Below are 20318 nucleotides of genomic sequence, written 5' to 3' on the forward strand. Positions count from 1 at the left end.
AATCTAATTTATCTTCTTTGTTTCACATGTACCCTTTGATCAATACAATTTTTTCTTTCTGCAATCCACTTATTCTGGTTCATTTGTATCTTCACACCTAAAGATCCTTTCTTCTTATTATTAATTTATTACATATCTTTAGAAACGCTGCAAGTCACTTGCCTTTGGTTGTCTTCTTTGATAATGTCAACTAACCTTCATTTCCAAATTTCTGATTTTCTGTAAGACTTCTGTTCTATTTATACTATTTATACTAAATATTACTTCAGTAATATTTTTAAAGAAATTTTAAGCAATAGGATCTAGCACTCCAGCTCCATCCCCAACACAACACTTCCCCCCACCACACACACAAAGAAATCTTACATAGAACTAACCCCAAGGGATGAAAAATGGTAAAAGTAGACGTTATTGTTACAATGACCCCTAACACTCCTCATATACCCTTTCAGCTTTCCAGAACACATTTGAAGCCAATTGGTGACCTAAGCCACACTGGCCTTTGCTTGCTCTTACTATTAGCAAGGGAAAGGTCAAAAGCGATCAGGATGACTTAGCCTTGCAGAGAGGAAAATTACTTATTCATGAAACAGAAGGAAAGAACCATACTTTCCGTGCGGGCCACCGCACACATTGTTTGGCTTCTTACTACATCCCAGGTAACATCTGTAGGTCAGACAGAGTAGAGTTGATTTTATTCCATCTCTAGTTCTGAGACTTTTGAAGTGTTAAGGAGCCTCTAGACTAGACCCCTCTGGAAATGTGTTAGCCATCTACATTTCACAAGTCTAGAATCCACAGAGTGAAGATCATGGTCAAAGGTCGGTGTTTTCTTACTGACGAAAGGGCAGACCAGTAGCAGTTAAGCACTTGGAACCTTACCTGGTCCTTATTCATCTGTGTTCATCTTACATCCCAGGGAAGCCCTATGTTTCTTAGAGGAATTACTTGTATTTATATTCTTTTACTATGAAATTACATATTATCCTTAAATCATTTTGTACATCTATAAACTTGTCTTCCCATTACTAAAAGCGACTGTTTTTTAAATTCACCATAACATCTATCATGTGGGAGATATTTCATAACTACCTGGTAATTAAGAATGACCAAAATATCCTAGTTTATGCAGTACTTATTATTTAAGATTTTAGACAATTTGTCCACTCTGATATGTTAACTCTCTTATAAAGTATCAAAACACCACAGAAGAAGTTAGTGCTCTTTTGAAAAACAGTTCTACTTGTGACATGACTAATAACAAAGAGATACAGTATTTTAAAAACAGCCTCATATGTATTAAGAAAACTTAAAATTTTTGCTTAAAGTATCATAAATAGTGAATAGATGATGGAAAGAGTTCTGGAAATTTAATAAAGTAGGTTTATAAGGAAATATAACTTGAAATTATGTGATTTTTATAAAACAAAGATTTCTCCAATAAAATCAGTTTGATAACTCACCAAATACATTATGAAAATTTTTTTAATTTTTCAATTTTTTTATTTTGTCAAAGGAAAGGTAAAGAGTTGACTGATAATCCTGATTGATCTTTTTAACACTTCAAATGTATAATAAACATTCATCATTTTTAATCAATGAAAATTAGACTAAGTTTGAAATTATGATTACTAATGAATCACACGTTATGATGAGTTAACAGAAGTGGTTTTATGTTTTCCAAACACCTGCATTAATTTGCCAGGACCCCTCAGTTTATATGCTGTATACAACACATTAGGCAAACATGAGTTTTGCATAATTTAATTAGATATTTGTCAAATGGTAAAGAAAGAAGAAACGCAAGACATGATTCATGCTCACATTGACAAGCACAACGTATATAAAAGCAAAAAATATAAAAGAGATGTTATGGATTCTGTGATTTAAGTCAGTATAGGACTGCAACCCCAATTTGTGTTCATAAGGATCAACAAAATTGATTATTTGTATCACTGTGGAGTACAATCAACTCCACAAGAGGAATCTTCAACTGAATGGGTGCTAGTTCTGATATAGAAATTTGAGGGGCACCTGGGTGGCTCAGTTGGTTAAGTGTCCGACTTTGGCTCAGGTCACGATCTCATGGTTTGTGGGTTCAAGCCCTGCATCAGGCTTCATGCTGACAGCTCAGAGCCTGAATCCTGCTTCAGATTTTGTGTCTCCTTTTCTTTCTGCCCCTCCTCTGCTCACACACTCTCTCTCTCTCAAAAATAAATAAACATTAAACAAAATCTTAAACAGAAATTTGAAATTAATTAGCGCAAGTCTTGAAGTTTTTAAATTGATACCTCCTTGGATAAACAAAACAATCTCATACTTTCTTAATGCAATTTGAAATTTCAAAATAAAAACATTAAAAAAGTATATGTGGAGTATTTTCAACTTGACATTTATTTCTAGAAAAACTATAATCTGTTCCTGCTTCTGTTTGACAGATGGCAGAGAAGCAGTGAAATGATTTGCTTATATAAATAAGTGTTTATGGGAGAACTAACTCTTAAACCCTTATTTCCTGACCATAAAAGAGTGGTCAGAAGTTTCAGAATGGAGAGGGAGATACTTGGATGCCAGGAAGCCAACGTTTTTCAGTACAATTTTGCATGTATACATTTTCTCAAGTACGCTCTGAGGTTATGGAGACCGTACTCATGCCTTTCACTTCTTTATTGTCCCCGGATACTGTAGCACAAACAAGAAGTCATCATCTCTGGTGGTATTTATTCATCCTTCTAAAACAGTACCTGTAGGGGCACCTGGGTGGCTCAGTCGGTTAAGCCTCCGGCTTCGGCTCAGGTCAGATCTCACATTCATGGGTTCAAGCCCCGCATCAGGCTCTGTGCGGGCAGCTAGCTCAGAGCCTGGAGCCTGCTTCTGGTTCTGTGTCTCCTTCTCTCCCTGACCCTCCCCCTCTCATGCTCTGTCTCTCCTGTATCAAAAATTAATAAAACATAAAAAAATTAAAAAAAATAAACAGTACCTTTAGTAAATGTTTTACATTTTAGTGGTTTATTTTTTTCAGATACTTAACTGAATTAATACTTCTAGAATATTTGAATGAAAGATAGATGAGGGATTGATAGATTAAGGAAAACAAGGCAGAATGAAGAAATAGGCTTATTGCCTTTGTCAGAATTATTTTCCAGAGAATGCGTTCTTGACTAATTTCCAAATGAATGTGTTCTAAAATGTTTGCATTGTTCATACATTTTGACCTTTTGAATTGTCCAAATTTGAGGAGTATCCCAACAAGAAGAAATGACTCGCTATTCCCCACCTAGAAGATTTTTCTTAACTGAGTTTTCCAGAAATGTACAGAGAGTTGGTCACTTTCAGCTCTTGAAACATTGCTGCCATTACACAGCCGTGGAACAGAGTGGTCTTGTAAATGAGCTTTGCTACAAAAGAAAATGAGACTAACTGGAACCTGTCCATGGTGCTGTGACTCACTGAAAGATTGGTGATGTCACTAAAGCCATTTGGAGGTATTTCCACTCTAAGAAAATGGCAATTGTGGAACATGAGACCTAGTCGATTTGATTTTTGGCCTTAACAGCTTTCGATATATGATAGCATAAATTTAGATAAAAAGTGGAAAAAATAGAACAACTTTTCATATATTGTATTTATGGCTATGTTGAGTTCAGGTCCCTAGATCATCTATCTAAATCTGGCAAAACACTCAAGGTATTTCTTAGGCAGGAAACTTCTGGAGTAGCTACCATGCCTATTTCGTGTTGTGTTAGTACACTCTGTCGGCCACAGCCTGCTGAGCCTTTTTTCTCCCTCATACGACTTTCTTTAATTAAAGAAAGCATATAAAATTAGGTCTAGTGTGAAGCCCCCTGTAGATGAAGCATCTGAGACCTCCTACAAAGATTAAATACCTTGTCCTAGCAACACAAGTGGCAGTTTACACAGCAAGGTGGTGAAAGCACAAGGAAGTGTAGCAAAAAAAGAATAAAGTGTGAATATGTATATAAAGGTGGAAATTGGGAAAAGCAAATTGGAAGAATCCATGCATTCAATAGGTAGTAAAGCTGATTCAGGAAGAATGAACAAGAAAATAGTTAACCAAGAAGCCATAGTTCATTGACTCAAGTCCATCAGGAGGAATACATATGCAAATGAAAAAACTAACAAAGAACAATTATGAAACCAAGACGTCTAGCTTTATAGTCTGTGTACTTAACCATTACACTGTACTGCCTCTTCTCAAGGATGAAATAACACAACCAGGAAAAAAGCAAAATGCTAGAACTGAAAGAATACTGTGACCACAGCTACCAAATAGTTAAAACAACAACAACAAAACAAACAAAAAGACCCTCCAGCAATATGAAATTGGAAAGCACAAAATGGGAACGCTGAGGCACAGATCTGCAACCCTCCGATCTGGTTACTGTAATGAAAGTTCATGTTTCAGGGTCCTGGAGGGAGCGCATTGGGTTTTAAAATCTGGGACCAGTATTTCAAAAAAATAAAGAAAATGATCATTCATTTACTAGTGGAGTAAGTGCATAAGTGATCAAATTTATTTATATTTGGTGGAAGTTATATCAACTCATAGTATTCCACAGATACTTTTGATTGGTGAGAAAAATAAAGATATAGTGAACTATGTAATATAAATGAATCCACATGTCACATAACTGATAGTTTCCAGGTTTGGCCAAACTTGGACACATGAATAGAATAATGACCAAATTTAATTAAACAATCCTATAAATATTATACATATTTATTATGGTTATTAGTCATTAGTATCAAGGCATGACCATGACTTACAATAGTCATAATGTTGTTATACATTTTTAATAATTATGTATCTTGTTATAATCTGGATTGATGCTGAAATGGAAAAATAATGGTAACAATTGAAACATATACATTCTTGTTTAATAAATTAAAGTCTTCAAGTAAACAAAATCTAACAAAACATTCAATCCAGGAAGGAAAAAAAATCAATAATTTCAATGGAGAAAGCACTTATTTTTAGGACAAAAAATAAACATAAATGTCAATAATTTATTTTTCTATTGAATAAAATACGTACTGTGTACATATGATGGTGTTGTGTATGTTTTTTCCTTTGATAACATCGTTTAGCAGTTTATTCTAGTTCTTTCCACTGGATTATAGTTACACAATGAGATTTAGGGGATATGGGAGACTTAGTACTGGATTATTACTATTAGAATCTGCAATATACCCCACTCATGTTTTTTCAGTTGTGTGGTTATATTTCTCCTTATCACTGGCAAACAGGTAGTTTACTTATCTTCATAAAACGCCATCATAAATATAAAGAAAGTGAAGTTATTGCTATTAATTTGCGATGGTGCCATTATTATTTTGTTTTATATTTCATATATTTTATATTTTATTTTATATTTATTATTCCATGGCTTTATTCTTTTCTTTTAAAATCATTGAAATTTCAGTTTTAGCAAATTTTTATTTGACTTAGAGACTTTTCATTTTTGTTTTCTACTATCAAAACCAGAGAGCTCTGGTTAAGAATTCATATTTTGTGTGTTATAAATTACCCAATTCATGTTCCACATTTGAAAAATAATGTTTGCTATGGAGAAAATACTAATTATTTTTAGGTATACATCTGCAGTGGATTAAACCCCTTTATTTTTTCTTGGCTTCTTTATTTTACAGTTGATCAAGATTTTTAGAAATAAGTGAATGCCATAATAAAACTCACTTTTATCTTAGTAATTGCCTGATTTCATAAATGTACACATACTGCTAATGAATCACACAAATTCAAGCTGGCTAGTTTGTACTTGAACTTACGTATCATTCATGAGAGGTTACCTAAGCCTGGGTTATCGACAGCGACAGGGAAACAGATGCGTACTTGTGGTACCCACTGCACTTAACCAATACCAAAACCTCCAAACACAACATCTTTCTCGGCAGAATTGTAAATTTTAGAAAAGTATAAATTGTGGCTGACAGAAGATTAAAAAATCAAACCAATAAGTTTAGTAGATTAACCCCTTCCTGCCGAGAATTAGACATGTTAATTTCTTAACATTACAAAAGTTATTGTCTTGGAAATATTGGGCTATTCCGGGAAAAAATACTGGGTTGAAGTCAATGAAGCTGAAAGTACAGTGGAACTCTAATGCTGAAAATTGTTGGGCGAGTCAGTAACGTCTTTTCTAAAAGAAAAATTATAAACTGTTAGTTTAGCATGAACTGGAAAAACTTGTATAAGAAGTTATTCTACTTCATGCAAGACTTCCCAGATGATAAAAGCCAGGGTTTTAGAGGAACTAAATGGTCCTTAGAGAAAAATAGGAGTCAAGAATTCAAAGCCTTTGACTTCTAAATCATGATTTTGATGTGATTTTGAAATGCTGGTCCATTAAAAGTCTGTTTTCCTCCTGCAGTTTTTCATTTGACAGTTTGCTCACTGTTTGTCTGTTTTTAGCAACTTATTCCTCTGTCCCCAAACATTCTAATTTGTGTAAGCTTTCTTTAACTTGGAATGCTATATGACATTATAAAATTTTGGTTTAGTGTCAGTAAGAAGTTGGCCCAATGATGTTCTTTGATGGATTTAAATAGATATATAGATATATATTTCTATACATTTATATATGTTTGTGTATATATGTATGTGTGTATGTGTGTGTGTGTGTGTGTGTGTGTGTGTGTGTGTGTGTGTGTAGGCAAGAAAACAGGACCAAATGTGTGAGTGGGAACATTAATTCAAAACTATTTTGGGGCATCTGAGTGACTCAGTCAGTTAAGCATCCAGCTTTGGTTCAGGTCATGCTCTCACAGTTCATAAGTTCGAGTCCCACATTGGGCTCTGTGCTGACAGCTCAGAGCTTGGAGCTGCTTCAGATTTTGTGTCTCCCTCTCTCTCTGCCTCTCCCCTGCTCATGCTCTATGTCTCTCTCTTTCAAAAATAAACATTATTTTTTTAAATAAAAAAAACTATTTTAAGTAGTTTTACATGAAAGTATATATTTTATATTTGTCAATATACATCCTACGCAGGATGACAGTTCTTGTTAGACTCCTTTTCAAACTATCAGTTGTATAGCAACTATACTAGGACCTCATCCTGGTGTGTTCAGTACTGTCTCCTGTTAACATTTTTTAATGTAGTAATTTAATTGCCAGTGTGAACTTAGAAACTATGGAATTCTTGGAAAAAATAATTAAATTATGATATGGACATAATTATTTGCTGATTCACTACATTACTTATGACACGCATACCCAATTATACATAGAATATAAGCATGGTTCTTGTACTGAACATCTATCCTTTCTAAATACGGTTACCAGTGTATCTTTAGTCAGGAAATGCAAGGCCTTGGTCCCTGGTTGTGATTATCTCCCTTCTTCCTCTGCCTGAGATTATTTTCTCAAGAGCCTGTTTGTCCTTAATACGCTGGCCATTATCTTCTCTTCTTAGCAGTGTGTTGGTTTTAGGGACTCTTAGACTTGCCCTGTGGCTGATTCATTGTCCAGCTTGTAGATTACAAGAATTTATTCAGCCAACTACAAAGAGTCCCTTGTTCCTGCCTCAGTTGTTTATTGCTCTTTCTCTGTAGCACTACTTTGCTGCACTATACAGGGAGTAAAGTCTTGAACTTGTTTAATGACTCCCTAACTGCTACGCTGACCATTAATCTCCAAATAATTCCTCCTTTGTGGGGGGTGGTTTTACACATATGCCAATGCACATGCACCTATAGATACACATTTATATTTATATACATTTAATCCTTTAAGCCTATGATTTCAAGGTTTAATAACTAGCTCTCCAGAGATGATATTAAAAATAAAGGCTATTCCCTTCCTTAAGAAATAAAGACAGATCCTCTCTGTTATGTTATTTTCTGTTTCCTAATTCAAAATTCTGTTGAATTTAAGTCTAAGAAGACTTAGATAAGAAGTTGGTATCACTCAGGTATGAGCATCATTTCCAATAAAAATTTTTTTTCCCAGTGAATGAGAGTCATTGTAGGCAAGGAAGCAATATTAAAAGGCAATTACTTAAAAGTAATTGTTTGCATAAGTATTACTTAGTGCTTGGTTATTTAGGTATAATTTATGTAGAAGAAATAGAAGAGAGAAGAGTAATAAATATGGAAGCATCACAGTACAACCTTTAGTGGTAGTGAGAATGTTAGAATAGCCACTTGCAAAATCGCTTAGTCAACCCCACTTAGGGAAAAGAACCAAGAAGATTATGATACCTTCTCACTGAATAGATTTAACTGCTTAGTAGACCTGGGCAGTATAAAAATAATGGAGTTCTTTTTGTTATGTTTTTTTTAACTTATTTTTAACAGACAGAGAGAGACAGCATGAGCAGGGAGTGGGGGGCCAGAGAGAGAGGGAGACACAACTCTGAAGACAGGTCCTAGGCTCTGAGCTGTCAGCACAGAGCCCGACACGGGGCTCAAACCCACGAATCATGAGATCATGACTTGAGCTGAAGTTGGACGCTTAACCGACTGAGCCACCCACGTGCCCCAAAATTAATGGAGTTCTTACTCCTCCAGTATAAACACGAATGTAGGCCTATAGCTCATAGGGGAAGTAGCCATCATGTTGTGGCATACCAGGTTACTCTGGGATAAGGTTATCCAAGTGAAATTAAGAAAAAAACAATTTATGTTTTATTTAGTTATCTTTGATGTGTTCATTTTATCAAGGTCATAATTCTATACATTGCTGATGGAAGTATGTGCAATTCTCTTAATAATCTATTGATTATAATGTATATTTTGGGGGGATGTTTAGCCAGATGAATGGACGTTTTCATAGAGATAGGAATGCTTTTAAATTTTTTTTTATTTTTAATTTTTTTAGGTGTATTTTTTTAAGAGAGAGAGAGAAAGTATCACCAGGGGATGGGCAGAGAGGGTGGGAGAGAGAAAAAGAGAGAGAGAGAGAGAGAGAGAGAGAGAGAGAGAAAGAATCCCAAGCCAACTCTGCACTGGCAGCACAGAGCCCAATGTAGGGCTCAAATCCACGAACATGAGATCATACCTGAGCCGAAATCATGAGTCAGAGGTTTAACCAGCCAAGCCCCCAGGTACCCCAAGTAAGAATGCTTTTATTACCTGTACTGTGTTTCTATATTTTGGGAGCCTTTTCAATATGATAAGCCTTTCAGTGTTGGCCCCTTGTTGAGTACTCTGTCTGCAAGCAGCGTTCCGTTGGGAATGAGAAGCAAATAATGGGAAGCTAGAGGCATATGGGGAATAGGCTACATTGATGAAGAACAGGCTTGCCATGAAAGTATAACAGAACTTGTCATCAAAGCCTGGCTGTTTTAAAAGTACTGTTAAAAGCAAGTGATACTGAAAATGAAGAGACTGGCCACCTAGAGAATTGGACACTGTGAACAAACAAGAAGACAGCTTGCCTCATTAGCTGGCATTTTTTATACTGGACACCAGTGTCTGAGTTATCCAATAGGATGGTATGTGGGAGGCACAGCATAGTATAGAGGGAAAACAGCCTATACCTTTCTCTTACCGTCACATAGAGGTAGACTTTGCTTCTGTGTGATGCCATTTGATATCCTCTTGGGTACCTAAATGTGGTCATCAATTTCACCCTGAAATGTGATATCAAAATAGTGAATGTTCCCAGATATTAGGACTTCAGGATAAATCTTTTCATCTTAAAACTGAAATGCACAAGGCACAAGGGATAGCTACATTCAAAAGCCTAAAGAAATTTTACTCTTCCTTATCCGTTTTCTTAGATTCATCTCTTTCTCCTAGACTTGATAGAACAATCCCTTCAATATTATCCTTTGACATAATAGGAAATCCTCCTCTAACACCAACCGGGAATTAGCATTGAACGAAGTTGTCTTTCAAACAGGTATCTCCCCTACATATAATCACTGGCAGGGGGGCCACACAAGCATGAAAATTGAGGGCTAAGTGTGCCTACAAAGGCTCAAAACTGCAACTCTGTTTAGTCTTACTAGATAAGACTCATCTAGGAGCTGGTTATAAATCTGCATCTCTAGAGATTCTGATTCATGGCCCAAGGGTCTGTAGTTTCCAAACCTCCCCATGTGTTTCTGAGGTAGAACCAGGTAAGGAAACCAGCATCAGATGCGTGGAGGTCCCACATTCTCCTCCAGTCTCGCTGCACCCTGGTTTGAAAGCTGTGACTTAAAGGCTTCAAACAAGTATCTCAGACAAGTTGAGAGCTCTTGGTTTACACTAGAGCACACTCCACAAACCTGTCATTCAGCCCTGTCAATTCCAAGGGCACCTCAAAATCTCTGACTTCTTGGGGCTCCTGGGTGGCTCAGTCGGTTAAGCATCCGACTTCAGCTCAGGTCATGATCTCCCGGTTTGTGGGTTTAAGTTTGGCATTGGGCTCAGTGCTGATGGCTCAGAGCCTGGAGCCTGCTTGGGATTCTGTGTCTCCCTCTCTTTCTGCCCCTCCCCTGCTCGCCTTGTCTCTCTCTCTCAAAAATAAATAAGCATAAAAAAATTTTTTTAAATCTCTGACTTCTTAGTGAATGGGTTTCCAAATTAAGCACAGTGAAGGCCCAATGGAAGAATTCTGAAGTAGCACGTGTTTCTCCAGTGCCTACCAGATGGGAGTTACTGTTCTCCGCACTGCAGATACAGTGACCAAGACTGACAAGTTATACAACCTCACAGAGGTTATATTTCAGTGAGAAGGATCAGGGAAGAAACATCAGACAAATTTATAAGCTAGATAATTCCTGATACTGATAAGTATTGTGAAGAAAGTCAAACAACTTAATGGAATGAAGAATGATTTTGGACAGAGGCAACTCATTTAGCTCAAGAAAGACCCCTTGCACCTGTGACTGGTGGGTGGAAAAGCCTGTGGAAATCCAAGGAGGAAAGCAACTTGGATTATTTAAGTTAGTGACGACCCACATCTAGTGAACAAGAGCCGAGGGTGACAGACTAAAATATTTTTATGTTAAGTTGATTGCAGCATAGAGTGGGTTAAGATGGCATGCTCCTGATTTCCTATTCGTTGATATATTTATTCTAGAACCTCTTGGTGTTTAAGAAACAACTACATCATGTTCATCTTTTAAGCATAAAATTATTGTAAAAAATTATATACATATAAATATATAAAGTATCAAAGATATTATAACATGATTGATTAAGTATTTTTTAAAAAGAGAGACTACATAGCTCCTTCAAGAATTTTGGTTTAAAGGAAAATGTGAGAAAGTTAAGAAATATTATTTCCCAGTGTTTTTTCCATTTCCCAATTTTTTTCACTTTAACATCTGACAGTAGAGTACATCTTATAAAAAAAATGTTCTTTTGTATTTTAAATTTAAATTGGAGGGTTTTTTCTTTCTTAGTGGTACACAAATTAAGAATAATTAACAATAATTAATAATTGGTGGCATTTTAGGTTCAATGAAATACAGTTTTAAAGATACAAAGCAATTTCCATTTTTTTCAGGTGGTAATGACATATAGCATTTATTTATTCAGTTTTATAGAGATAATACCAAATTTCTGAACCTCTCTTTGCCTTTTATCTGCAAAAGGGAAAACTCCTCCCCATGACATTGTTAATGTTAAATTAGAAAATGTGCATAAACTTCTTAGCACAGTGTGTGGTGAAGCATCATTGAGTGCACAGGACTACTAGTCATTATTGTTATTATCTTCATGTTTATAGTTAATCTGTGAATTGCTAGACCTGGATGCTAGAGCTGCGTCTGCCACTAATTAACGTTGCAATCTCTGTCTCACTTTCCTGTTTAGCAAAAGGATGTTTCCGCAAAGATGAGCTCTAATTTCCTTCCGGCTGCCACATTTTGTAATTTTTCAAATCTAATTCAGAATTATAATGCGACCATAAAATGAGTTTTCTTTGTTTCTTGCAGTTTGTGGGGACATCCATGGACAATTCTTTGATTTGATGAAGCTTTTTGAAGTGGGGGGATCTCCTGCCAACACTCGCTACCTCTTCCTAGGGGACTATGTTGACAGAGGGTACTTCAGTATCGAAGTAAGTGTATATCATTTCTTCTTAGCTATTCAGAAATGGATCAACACTTTCTTAGCTGCTAAAAATGGTAAATGTTATGTGTTTAAGAAAAGTACTGGTTCTATAATAGAACTTTAATACACTCAATTCTTGGGATATTTACATATTCTATTTTCTGTTGATTCTCATATGCTTTTTAATGCATAGAGATACATTATATATACATATATGATATACCTTTTACTATATATATATATGCTTTTATGTATTTGCAATAATTACATCATATTTTCCATTAGATAATTCTATTTCCTGTTGACAGAACTAATCAAGGTTGATTAAAGAAGCAGGAATGGGTTTGTGTGGTTATGCTTTGTGAATTGTGAGGCAGTAGCTTACCTTTGTTCATTGACAGCCAAGTGCATGTGTGTCTGTGTCTACATTTGTTGTGTGTGAGTATGTGTGAATACACTTACAGCCCTGTATTTTGTCTTTTTTGACATCTGTCATCTAACTAGGGTGATTTGTCAAACTCATTAATTAAACCAAAACAGATAACTTTTGAGTAGAGGTTCTTCCTCAGCTTCCCTCCTGCGTCGGCTTCACGTAAGTAGAAATTACATTCAAAATAAAGGCAACAGCCTTGCTTTATTCATTTGTTTGTTTTTCCTGGTGCTTAATATGGTATCTCAAACATAGAAAGGGTTCATCAGATATTTGTTGAAATAAATGATTTGAAATAAGAATGAATGTTAAGAAGCAGAGCTCGTGGGGCACCTGGGTGGGTGAGTCAGTTAAGCATCCAGCTTAGACTCAGGCCATGACCTTGTGGATTATGGGTTTGAGTCCCGCATTGGGCTTTGTGCTGACAGCTCAGAGCCTGGAGCCTGCTTCAGATTCTATGTCTTCCTCCCTCTCTGCCTCTCCCCGGCTCGTCCTCTGTCGCTGTCTCTGTTTCAAAAATAAATAAACATTAAGCAATAATAATAAATTAATAAATAAATAATGAACATTTAAATATTAAAAAAGAAAAATCAGAGCTCATGATATAGTACCTGTCATTATATGTGCTCTCAGGAAAAAATAAGGAAACAATTTTTAAAAGGAAAGCAGTTATTCTTAAGAGAGAAATCAATTTTATAGAAGCCTCACATCAACATCATATATTCATAGTAATCACATAAAGTAGATTCATTCTAGGTTTTTAAATTTTCATCATAATACTTTCCTATCAGAAAATATTTTTAATTTCTTAATGTTTATGTATTTTTGAGAGAGAGAGACAGAGAGCAGAGGATGGACAGGGAGAGAGGGAGACACAGAAACTGAAGCAGGGTCCAGGCTCTGAGCTGTCAGCACAGAGCCTGACATGAGGCTCAAACTCACAGACCTAAGCTGAAGACAGAGACTTAACTGACTTAGCCAACCAGGTGCCTCTACTATTGAAATATTTAATGTCAAAGAACACATCATTCTTAAACAGCTTTTGTTTTTAAGACTGTCCTACAAATTGTATGTTTTGGTTGTTCAATTTGCCTTCAGTAGTTGAGTCTATATATGCAGAGAGAGAAAATATAGTCGTTGTCTATATGCATATTATAAAATATATATATATAATATTTTATATATTTTTACCCTTTCTGTATTTATGCATCATACATTTCTTAATTATTCATGATGATGAGGGAAGAAGGGATGGTTTTGGTACATAAATCCAAAAGGCGAAAGTAAATTTTTGGTATTTCTTCCACTGGTAAACAAGTATGATATTATGAACACATAAAAGCTATATGCACTATGAGCAGAACTATGGAGAATTTGAACTGCATATCCTTGCTCTCTAGAAACCTAACTCTATGTAGGAAAATAGAACATAGAATCAGAAGCCTGGAAGAGGTAGTCATCCCGGATTCAAATATTTGAATTGATTAGTTAAATCTCATGATAAAAGTACAGAAAATGATTGCCATTGGAATATAGAAAAGTGGGACAGTTTTGTGACTAGACATGACTGGGGAAGACTGAATCAAAGAAGTTAGATTAACTAGGAAAGAAATTGAAGCAAGAAAAGTACAGAGGAAGAAATGAGTAAGCTTCATAAATCTCATTCATGGACTAACCAACTTTTAGGGAAGGGTGATTGATTATAAATTTTATAAGACTTCTATATCACATCAGGGCTGGTATCTGCCAAGAGAAAGCAACAGCAAACCTACGACATGGTGGTTTGAACAAGATCATTTTTCTCTCCATTAAAAGCCCCCATATGGGAGTACCTAACTGGTGTGACCAGTGCGGTGCCAGGGCCCTGGCTTTTCTGGCCTCATTGTTCTGATGAAAGTGGGGTGTCTGGGCTCATCCCAAAGACTACCTTGTCACTCAAGACAGCTACACCCGCTTCAACCATCATCTGCCATGTGACTTTCAGCCAGAAGGAAAAGGAAAAAGAAAAGGGCATGTCCTCTTATCTAAAGATGTTTCCCAAAAGTGGCACAGTTACTTCAATTTGCATCCCATGAGCCAGAATTTGTTGTTAGGGCCATAGGTGATTTCAATATGGAGCCAAATTTGAGAAAGACTGCAATGGCAGAAAACAGAAATGAGAGGTAAAATGTTTCCTCTATTTCCCTTAAATTGTGATTGTGTGGAATCTAATTAAATGCTTTGAAAAAATTATTTTAGTGAGTCTTAAAGTCATCTTACTCATTTAATATAGAAAGTGCTCCTATGTAAGATTCTGAGGATGAGTGAATTAGGCATCCTAGCTTCCTTGAAGCTCACCTTCTTAGGGAAAGCTCAGGACTGTCCTGTTGGGAGTGATGTATTTTTATTGGCCAAATGATGGGGTGCTATGTTGGACAAATTTTTTAATATCATTTTTTTAACTACTTAAATTGCCATCTTTTAAAATTTAATCACAGAACCAATACTGTTTCCTGTTACCCTACTAATAAAGATAAAGCACTAAATCATATGTTGCTTGAGTAACAGTTGGCATGTTTCGACTTTCTTGTCTAACCAACTCCGTCTTTGGATAATATTTCTTAATCTTGTTGGTGTCAGTTTACCTTTGAATTTTTACTCAAAGAGTCCAGGCTTCTGTATCTCTGGCCTCAAATAACTTGAAATTTCCTAAACTCTCCCTAATTAGAGCTGTTTAGAGCTTCCTTAAATTAAAGAACTTGAGAAGCAGTAATCACTAGCTTGCTCCTCAGCAGATTTCTTTTTAGACTACAATTAATCTAGATATTGAACTACCAAAGTTGCGATACTTTGTATAATATGCACCCTCTGAAATTCAAGCAAAGAATCTAAGTATGATCCCAGATGTTGGTGACATATGAGGTTCAGGACATTTGAATGTTCTGAGGTGCATATCCCAGAGTTCCTATCTTCACAAACAATTCTTTAATTAAACTCTGAATGTCTTATAGTACAGCTCCAGGGACTTACCGCATGCTTATAGAAATAACAAAAATGTGAAGGCCTCATCTATGAAAATGATCCATTTTGATTAGACTGTGACCTTTGAGGGGCTTTGGGATGGCTCAGTGATATCATCACATTTAAAATAGAACAGACATTTCTATAAAAATGTGTTTACTGAGAATACTTTGGGGTTCTTAACTGTGGATTGAGGAAGCTGACATTGTTTGCATGCTGAAATGCTATTGTTTGCCTGGTATACGTGATCACATTTATTCTTCACAGCTCGGCAAGGAGCACGTAAATGTCTTCCTTTTGTGCATGTGAAAACTAAAGCTCAGGGAGTCATGCACAGTAAAGGACAGGGCTAGGATGGGAAATCTGTGCTCTTTCGGGGGACCTGGCTGGCTCAGTTGGATAAGCATCTGACTTCAGCTCAGATCATGATCTCACAGCTCATGAGTTCGAGCCCCACATCAGGCTCTGTGCTGACAGCTCTGAGCCTGGAGCCTGCTTTGGATTCTGTGTTCCTCTCTCATTGTGCCCTTCCTTGTTCATATTCTCTCCCTCTCTCCCTCTCTCTCTCTCTCTCTCTCTCTCTCTCTCTCTCTCTCTCAAGAATAAACATTAAAAAAAAAGAAATCTGTTCTCTTTCCACTACATCCCATGCCTTTACCATATCCACTAAGCAAACCATAAAACATGCACACATTGGTAATGCAGACTCTGATACACGCTTTCCTATTCACTCATGCATGTGCAAGCATGCACACACAGCCCTCTCCCCCTACTCTATAATCTAAAGGTCACATCATTGATAATAAGATATTCTCTTTGAGTATGACACTGTTGGTTTAAGAAAATTTCTGCAACAAGAGCTCAGCTTTCCAGTGTGAACTAACCTAAGGAGCTTTCAAAAGGTTCTTGATGCATCTCAATAATTCAGGGCTCCCCTGCAGGTATTCTTTTTGACTGTCCTCTGGGCAAAGAGGAACCACTTATGTTTAATTTTACCAAATCAGCTTTGAAGAGTGGGTTTGGATTTCATACAGTCTCTACTGGGTTGTATTTCCAGGCACTAGGTAATGAGCTGTGGGTGGTACATGGAGTTCATTTTCTGCACCCCTCCCCACCCCTTCCCACCCCCTTCTCTTTCTGCCAAGATTAGAAAGCGCTCCCCACGAGTTAGCCCAAATAAAACAAGCATGCTTTTGAGTAATGATGAAAGAGATCATTTTATTTGGAGTAATAATTTGTCTTACACCAAACACCATTCTCACTGCGATGATTGTACTATGCTCCCGCGTCTCTCCGGTCAGGCACACGTGCGTACGGAGGTCCGTGTCTGAGAGCGTGCATCTGAGAAACATTTAGAACTGCAAACAGAGGCAGCTGTTTCTTTCTAGTGGCTTCCTTGGGTTCCTTCCCTAGCTTGTCTGCACTGCGCGGCACGGCAGTGAGTTCCATAGCGAGCCTGGCCCCTCCCGCTGTACTGACACCCAGGTCTCAGCCCAGCCTCAAACACATTGAAGCATGAAGAGCTGTTGTGTTTATTTGCTGTGAACTCCCAGGCTAAAATGGACCACAGCAAGGCAGGCAGTGTTCTGTGCTTCTGTCTGAGAATAACAAGCAAATGGGACAGCAAGGGATGTCAGGTGCCAGGGTGATGCCACAGACATGAGGAAGGAATTCTGTGCTGTCGCGCTGCTGCCAATGGCCGTTGTAGTGCATTGCCATTGCTCTGCTGCTTCTCTGCATGCTTGTCAGATGCAGCAAAGAATGCCTAAGAGGAGGGACATTTGGCATTTTGGGAGTTTGGATCTTCTGCCAACCAATGTATACCCTTTACTTAATTGTACTGTGACTGAGAGGCATCCCTTTTGACTGGTATGTATCACAGCCTGGATAATTATTTTCGAAGGCTGGTTGATATTGATCTGATACCATATATTTTCTTTTTCAATTCTTCCCTCGTTTCTCTCTTTCTTGACTTCCTTGTGCCAGTTTTCAAAAATACTCATCACTGAAAAAGGCATATATTACAGAAGAACTCATTGCGTGGCTGTTATCAGTGAACCAGTGAAACGAATGAAGAAAATGATATTCGTAGCAAAATGATATCCTTAGTGCTGCTTCATTGGGAAAGATTGATAAGTTACATAGGAGAAAAAGAGGTCTGTGAAGAAAATGAATAAAAATATACAGGATGCCCAGTTTTTCATATTTATAAACTAATTTTAAGTTGTAAATATTGGTGAAGTACTTAGAATAACACTGGAAAGACCATCAAGGCCCAGTTGTGAGTCATTAGTGCAATGAATTTATGTGTTGCCATGCGAACTGTTTCCACCATAACCAGTCACGTCAGTGAAAATTTTATTCAAATTTGCCACCTCATACCGCATATGTGAAATATCCAATTATTAAATGAATTTGCATTTCATTTGCTTTTTGATTGTGATAATGTTTTAAGTTTATTTATTTTGAGAGAGAGAAATCAAGAGTTAGGAGGGATGGGGCGGGGGGGGGGGCGGGGGAAGAGAATCCCAAGCAAGCTCTGCACTGTCAGTGGGGAGCCTGATGTGGAGCTTGAACCCACGAACCAGGAGCTCATGGCCTGAGCCAAAGTCAGACGCTTAATGGACTGAGCCACCCAGGAGCCCCCTGATTGTGGTAATTTTTTAAAGAGACTTTCCCTTTTAAAAGTCATGTCAGATCATGATTATGCTGAAGATCCACAGGTCTCCAGAACATTTCGAGGGCAGAATGGTTGCCAGCAAGACTGTTGTACTTGGCAGCGCTCACCGACCAGATGTTGAGGGTGAAGTCTGGCAGGACTCCTCGCTCCAATCCACGCCTGCCCTTTCATTTACCATGCCGCTTCTTCCATATTGGCTGCGTTTGTGGTTTGATTCAGTGTTTGAGAAGATATTTTATTCTTGCCACAGGGGAGAAGGAAATAAAATGTGAAAACAGGATTCTTATTTTGAGGGTATGCTGAGCCAAGAATTTGGAAATTGAGTTATGTTTTCTTTCTCTCTTTTCTTTTTCTTTCTCCCTTTCATTTCTTTTCTTTTTCCTTTCCTTTCTTTTCTTCCCTCCTCCCCTCCCTTCTGTGTTCCTGTCTTCCTTCTCATTTATAGGAAAGGTGCTAATATTTCTTAAACTCCTACTATATACTAAGTGCTTTATATCTGTTAAATAATAAGGCATTTTAAATGTGGATTGAATCATTGAAAAGGTAAATAAGTATAATAAACATATAAAATATTTCCATAGGACTCTTTGAGGTTTCAGTTATGAAACAGCTACAGAAATTAAAGCTAGAGCCGATAAAGCCATGTGCTAGTGTCGAGACAAGATCGTTAACAAACGGCAGAAGAGAAAATGTGGGTCCTAAAATGTGATTCCTCTAGCATTTGACTGAGGTTAGAAAATTGTGTTTTAGATTTAGTTGGAGAGATGATAGCTTTGCTTTAAGATTTTCACAGGCAAAGCGAATTTGAAGAGTTCACGGTTGTGGTTCCATTTCCAAAAGGATATTGACTGGGAGGGGGCACAAGGGAGCCTTCTGTGTCCTGAAATGTAACTGGGTTTGGTTAGTAGTTTTATAGGAGTGTATGTATATAAACATATCCTGGTCTATGACTGGTATATTTAAAATATGTGCACTTTATAGTATGTAAGTTACGCTTTAGTAAAAACAACAGCAGCACGAAAATCTTTTCTAGAAGTAGCTATGAATAGCCAAAGCATATATTATTTCACAGTATATAAATAGAATATGTTAGATATAATTTTTTAAAAAATATTTATTTATTTTTGGGAGACAGAGAGACAGATTGCAAGCAGGGGAGGGGCAGAGAGAGAGGGAGACATGGAATCTGAAGCAGCTCCAGGCTCCAAGCTGTCAGCACAGAGCCTGATGCGGGGCTCGAATCCACAAAACACAGGATCATGACCTGGGCAGAAGTCAGAAGCTTAACCGACTGAGCCACCCAGGCACCCCAGATACAACATTTTTAATAAGTAAATATAATTTTTAAAAGACTGTATATTCCCATCCTATTCCAAACTATAAATCCAAAGTTAACAACCAATATGAAACTGTGTGTGTGTGTGTATTTCTTTAATATTAAGGTACAACCTTATAAAGTTTAAATTAGGAATAGTTATCTCATTGACATTAACAGTGTTTATAAATGTATTCTCTGAAATGTGAGACAAGTTCGAGTAATACAGACTCCTTTTATGAAAGCATGTATGTCTACCTCTAGGGCCAGACACACAGCAATTAGAGCCCCATTGAGCCACCCTACCACTCACTGAGGATAACAAGGAATATGCACCATCAACAGATCATCATGCCTTAAGGATCACTTGTAGAGACCATCTGGTCAGCTATTCAGAAATAGCAATGTCATTTGTCACACAAACTTCAAATAATAATTATAATTAGAAAATGATAATTAGAAAATTATTAAAGTATCATATATATAAAATTTGACATCAACCCATTATTTTTGTTTACTTCGATCAAATTACACAGTTGGAAATAATATCTTATTTCAAAAACACAAGAATACATACTTGCCTTGATAATTAGTATTTTCTCCAAGGCTTGGGCTGTATATTCAAACATAATTATTTCCACTCATTTAATAAATTTCATATAGGCTGACAGAGGTGATTTTCTTGTTCTTCATAGGGTTCACAACAAGTGAATCACCAGTAGCTTTTCCCAGTGAACATTCTCCAGCATATTTTCTATATGTTGGAAAGCTCTTTATAAAAAGGAAAATACTGTGTTTTTTGGTTTCAGGTTTTAGTAATCAGTCTCAGACTTGCCTTCATATTTCTGTGGTTGTGTATCTTCTTAG

The 20318-nt window shown here is 36.8% G+C and overlaps 1 protein-coding gene across 2 annotated transcripts in view; it reads left to right on the forward strand.

Annotated features, from left to right (window-relative positions):
- Positions 1-20318, forward strand: part of PPP3CA (protein phosphatase 3 catalytic subunit alpha) — a 319865-nt gene that overhangs the window by 229528 nt on the left and 70019 nt on the right. For both annotated transcript variants that reach the window (XM_029942672.1, XM_029942676.1), the window contains exon 3: positions 11909-12033. In XM_029942672.1, coding sequence (XP_029798532.1) covers positions 11909-12033 — 125 coding nt within the window. The remainder of the gene's footprint in view (positions 1-11908; positions 12034-20318) is intronic.

This window comes from Suricata suricatta, chromosome 1 (assembly GCF_006229205.1).
Source record: "Suricata suricatta isolate VVHF042 chromosome 1, meerkat_22Aug2017_6uvM2_HiC, whole genome shotgun sequence".
Classification (NCBI taxonomy): Eukaryota; Metazoa; Chordata; class Mammalia; order Carnivora; family Herpestidae; genus Suricata; species Suricata suricatta.